Source organism: Carya illinoinensis, chromosome 15 (assembly GCF_018687715.1).
Source record: "Carya illinoinensis cultivar Pawnee chromosome 15, C.illinoinensisPawnee_v1, whole genome shotgun sequence".
NCBI lineage: Eukaryota > Viridiplantae > Streptophyta > Magnoliopsida > Fagales > Juglandaceae > Carya > Carya illinoinensis.
The window spans coordinates 7,739,599-7,745,142 of record NC_056766.1 but is presented as its reverse complement, the minus strand read 5'-3'; the positions used below and the strand labels follow the sequence as shown (position 1 = coordinate 7,745,142).

Sequence of the window (5,544 nt, the reverse complement as noted above, 5' to 3'; positions counted from 1 at the left end):
ATCCCGAAAATGATACTATTTTCTTCAGTTTTAGGTTATTGTTTTCTATAAAGAGCGCCTCTAAGATAAGAAGCACATGAAGAATAGATTAGAGTGCAGGAAGAATAGATTAGAGTGTAGAACTCTCAAAATTGAAGGATTAATCAAACAATCTGCTATGTTTGGTTTTTATTGTTCAAGGTAGTTGCTGCTACTCAAAAGCAGGATGACCCAATTGGGTTTTCTTTGGCAAAATGGTTTCATTATTGTTAAATCATTTACTTCAATCGGTATATCTCATTCTAATGAATAACCAAAAGAAGGAAACACTCTTTTGTTGTGTCTTACCTCAACAACTCTTGTTGCTTATTCACAAAATTTACTATTTTAGCATCCCAGAGATTACAATTTCAAACACCAAAGAAACAAGATTCAGTGCTTCATTTTCTCAAATAGAATGGGTTCACCAACAGAGCAATAAATACACTTTGGCCTCGGCTTGAGGAGAGCTTGGGAGAGAGAGAGAGAGGGGAGAACTAGACCTTCAGATTTGGAGAGAGAGAGAGAGAGAGAGAGAGAGAGAGAGAGACTGGGGACGAGAGGGGGGAGAAACAGAGATCGGGGGGAGAGAGATTGCATAACATCATTTCATTCCTTACAAGCAAATCCATTTTCCATTTGTTAGAACTCATATGTGTCAAACATTTAATGGATGGTGTAAATTCACTATATTCACCGCGTCCTGCTCCTCGGCGTTCCCATAGAGTAAAATAGAGATTTTCTTAAGTACCATATCTTTTTATCTAGTAGGTAGCCTAAAGATCAAATGGAACTCTTGAACTGTTTAGAATATAGATCATGTTATGTTACCCCATCATAAAGGTTCAATCATCTGGCAGGAGGTTGAATATTTGTAGCATTCTTCATGATGTCTGAGCATATGAACTGGAGTTTTTGTCTATACATGTATATACATGGGTGCAAATCTGCCTAACCTTTTCTTTTTGGTAAAAGAATCAACTCGACCTTATCTTAAAGTTTAGTTTAAAGCACACTTTAGTTAAAATTTCAGAACAAGTGAGAAAGTAGAAACCTAGCTACATGATTGAAGCTCAAAATGACTTGCATTGCATCACCAATGACCACACATGCAAATAATGACGACTATATTTGATCTAAAGCTAGTTAGTTGATCAAGTTGGGAACAAATTAACTTAAACCAACGAAAAAAAAGGCAAAGTAAAAATGATGTGACTATATATATATATAGTGTGATACCCTATACTGACTGATAAGAATATATGGTTTATGAGATTCCACATTACTTGGTAAAAATAAACTTTTACATGCTATTTTGTAATAGTTCTAATGAAGTTTTAATTATATAATTAACAAGTCATTTCGGAATATAGGCATATATGGGGCTTGTGCCTTTCATAAGGCGTAATATATTGTATCAGAGTCTATTCCATCCAGAAATGTGGGACTTAAGCGATGAATTGGTCCAACAAGGTACATGTCACGAGTTTAGGGGATTGATAAACATTAGTCGTTACAAATGATATCAGAGTCTATCCAAACTAGAAATATGAGACTTGAATAATACCATCTAGGATGGATTGACCTGACGTGGACATAATAAATTGTTACCGACATAATAAATTGTTACTCTTTATAATATATCGGTGATTGGTCCTTTGGGAGCATAGACCCGGATAATGAGGTCTGAGGCTCCCTCTGGACATTACATGTAGGATATCTTAGTCAAGTCACTTTAAAACTTTTCTATATTTTTAACTTTCTACGGCGTGATTAATTTTTCTTCTTTGTTTTCAACTCAAAAGATGTTAGATTTGAAAAGGAAAGAATATTGCAATATTCTTTTGTTAGATTCTGTTGTTATGGGTGGAAGATCTAATACCCGAGAACTGTGATAAACAAATCATAAAAGGTTCTTCTATATACAAACCTCTTAGCTGTTCGCCATAAAGATGACCTTTAGGAAAAAGGGTTCAAGATCGAAAAAGTTGCATCAAAGATAAAAGAAAGGAATGGGGCATGGGAACCCAGAAAGTCAAGTTATGGAAGGTACACCTTTTCCGTGTTTTATCTTGATATGTTCTTCATCACTTTACACATGCATTTTCTATTCAATATGGTGAAGTCGTCCTCCACCTTAATTAATTGGCTCTTTGCAAGTAGTACTGTATAATTAAGATATTTAGGTTCTGCAGGCAACTTTAAAATAGCTTACTCATTCCGTAACTTGCTTGTCTGTTCGAGGCTACAGCACTCCTGTTTAACTATGGAGTCCGGAACTCGAAAATTTGCAAAATTTTACAAGCATTTTCAGAGCTAAGTAATGGTCAAAATTTTGTCACATGCGACGAATGATCTGATGCCAGGCACTCGATCTTGCTTAGTTCAAACTTAATCATGCGAACTTGACCTACGTTAATCGAGCTAGAAATGCTTTGTTTGATCTCCTTGCCCTTTCCACTTTTCTCCAACTCCCTTCTTTGACGAGCGAATTAGGTTCTTCTATAATGGTGGACAGACCTGCAAAAGTTACCAGCAAAAGTGAATAATGAAAGTACTTTGCATGCATTGCTAACATTAAAAAGTTGCACAAACTTGAGCACGCCTTGTAAAAGGCAAAAAAGAGGAAACCCATTTGAAATTCAAATTTATTTCAGTGATTTTGTACCATATTTGTGATATTAACGAAACTCAAAACTTTTACCAGATAAACATTCTTTGTTCTCCATCATCATCCTCGTCATTTCACCATATTGTAGTAGCTCATCATTGTTGCTATCATGGTGACCGTCAGATATTTCTTGTTCTTTTCTCACTTGACTGCTCGTTATCTTTGACCGGGCAGTGGCAAATAGCCACGTGGCGTCCATCTGTTTACTGATCATACGAGCTGCGTAGTATGGGATCTTCACGCGCTTGTTCGTGCCAGCCTTCATGCAACCATTCATGAACATTATACAGTCCATCAAGCTCTCTTTGGCCAGCCCTTTCATGTCATAAGCTTGTGATCTTCTCCAAAGACTTTTACTATGGGAATTCGCCGGGTTGGAAAGACAAAGAGCTCGAGTGGAGTCGCTAATGGCGGAATCAGGGTCTCTAAGCAGCAAATGACACTGAGCTCTATTACTATGTAGCACCATTCTCTCTTTTCTTAACTTCAAGGGGCACAAGTCTAAAGCGTCAGTGTACTTCGATAGAGCTTCTTCTATCTCTCCCAACCAAAACACATGGTTTGCTTCTTGTTTTACCAGATTCACTAAAACCCTCCTCTCTTCAAGCTTTTCTTCAGATATTAGCTTCTCCTTCCTCCTTTCTGCTTTCAAATTCCATATATCTTGCAGAGCTTTTTGAATTTTCTGATTTTTGAACTTCAATTTACTTTCTTTGTAATCTAAGAGGAGGGATTTTGTGATTGCTTCGCCTAAATTTGATCTATCTCCTAGGCTTCCAAGTTCAGCTAAATCTATAAGAAATAAGGCGATTTTCTCCAAGACTCTGTACCTTGTATATTGATCTGTAAGAAGTAATAGTAGACAGTCGATCCCCATATACTGCCAATCATCAGAGGATCTCGAGAGATTGCAGAGATTCTCCATAATCTCTTTTGATTCAGCGATGCTTTTTCTACCAGCTTTGCTGTAACACAAGATTCTAACAAGTCCAGCCCAAGCAGGTGACGCGTGATTCACCAATCCTCCCCACATATCACACAAATCTTTTAAGAATGTCTGCCTACAGATTAGATTCAAAGATCTGTCTTTGCAAGCAAAGCAATTCAGGAGATAAATAGACCAGCACTGAAGTTGGCTTGCCCATTCTTCAGCCTTCCGGTCCTCCATCTCCGAATCTCCAACGCCTCTAGTTAGCAAATCACGATGATATTTCAATCTCTTATCTATGTTCTTCACTCCAACAAACTCAACATACACCTCTTCCAGGCAAGTAGAAGCTAATTTCATGGCTTGATTAACCACCTCTTCTTCATACACCGATACTGCTTCAAAGGTTTTCTCGTAGCTAGCGAGGTGCCCAAGTGCTCGAACAGCAACTCTTTGCTCAACCCAACTGATCTTTCCTCGTAGAAGCTCCATCAGTGGCGGTATGACACCTGATTCCACAGCCATTTCTGCGAACTCCGCCTTGTTCATAGTGTAAGAACCAATAACATGAGCAGCATAATATGGTATGTACATGTTTTGGTCCCTAAGAAGCCAAATCCTATCATTAAGACCTTTATAGATTAGTTTTGCCATGCACTTGAAGATTCCGGAGGAGGGGAACTCAGGGTCATCAGGGTGAGTCATGGCAATATGCCATAAACTGCTGAGCACCAAAACATGCTCTCTGTTGTCCGTGAGAGGTATTTCCTTGAAGCAGTTTAATATTCCCGATCTCCTGAGTGATGAGTCTGGCTCTTTCATGTTGCAAAAGAAACATGAAGGGTTGGTGCAGGTCTGCTCCTCACGCATGTTGGCGATATTGTTGCTAGAGGTGGCGGTGGTGATGGGGTTTATCTTCTTTGTCCTGAGGGCATACATGGCATTAAGGAGCATTGAGTTTAGGGTTCTGGATGTGCTTAGTTTCAGGATATGTATATATATATAGATTAAAGGTTCAGAAAGGAAACTTTTTTACAAAGTGAATAGAGTACTGGCCGAGTGGTCATGTGGTTACACCTAGCAGTACGAGATCATCAAGCTGGATTTTATAACCTTAAACTTTTGTGGGAACTTCTATGTATATGCATTTGAAATTGCTTCTAATTTTAAAGATAGGATAGGTCTTCACAGTTTCCACTGTTGCTAGGGGTTTGAAACGGTGAAATGTTCCACTTCTGACGAAAATTGTACTTCTTTTCTGCATATGTTTACGTGCTTGACATAAAGGACCAATAGGCACGAGGGTGCCAAATTTGAAACTATGATTCTTGCTACTTATCCTTTTTCATTTTTTATGGAGACTCACTCACCATCATCTGGCAGCTGTTTCACTAATTTACGTAATAAAAGATTGGAGGGCAGAGCAGAAGCCATAAGGGAGTACGTACTTAGCATAAAAAGGAAATACGTTCAATTGCCAGCTCGTCTACTTGAATTTGCACTTTAAGGTGAAAGGTTATATATATATATACGTGCTGTCTGCTACAACTCCATGCATGCATAAGAAGCTGCTGAGCATTACACAACAGTAAGTACTTAGTGACGAGAACTAATACATAAATCACCCTAATGCAAAGCAACTATGTTAATTACTTTTATGTCTGTTCTTCTCATTAAATGGCTGCTTCCCACATCAGGATGCAGGTGGTCCACACCTGCTTTAATTTCATGCATCTTGCCAAGGTTTAGACAGCCAGAAACATTTTACCTTGGAAATTTGTTCAAGTAAAATTGCTTTTCCTCTTTCCTCATGACTTTCTTTACATCTTCCTTCTCGTACAAGTTATTCCTGTCTCCCAAATTAAGGGATCACGTTCGTTTGTACGTGATCATCATCAACCCTGATGCTACTTCTACACCTCTATAT

At 38.3% G+C, this 5,544-nt stretch overlaps 1 protein-coding gene across 1 annotated transcript; it reads right to left on the bottom strand.

The window, feature by feature from the left end:
- Positions 1–2,205: 2,205 nt before the first annotated feature.
- LOC122295959 lies at positions 2,206–4,704 on the bottom strand. The gene is made up of 2 exons (XM_043105242.1): positions 2,723–4,704; positions 2,206–2,538 (listed from the first exon to the last, which is right to left on the bottom strand). The coding sequence occupies exons 1-2, from the start codon at positions 4,569–4,571 to the stop codon at positions 2,429–2,431; spliced, it is 1,959 nt and encodes a 652-aa protein (XP_042961176.1). The 5' UTR covers positions 4,572–4,704; the 3' UTR covers positions 2,206–2,428.
- Positions 4,705–5,544: the final 840 nt, after the last annotated feature.

Excerpts from the sequence above, each read along its gene's own strand:
- LOC122295959 (XM_043105242.1), bottom strand. The coding sequence starts at position 4,571 with ATGCTCCTTAATGCCATGTATGCCCTCAGGACAAAGAAGATAAACCCC. Across the intron at positions 2,539-2,722 it reads GAACAAAGAATGTTTATCTG|GTCTGTCCACCATTATAGAA; the intron begins GTAAAAGTTTTG and ends TAACTTTTGCAG.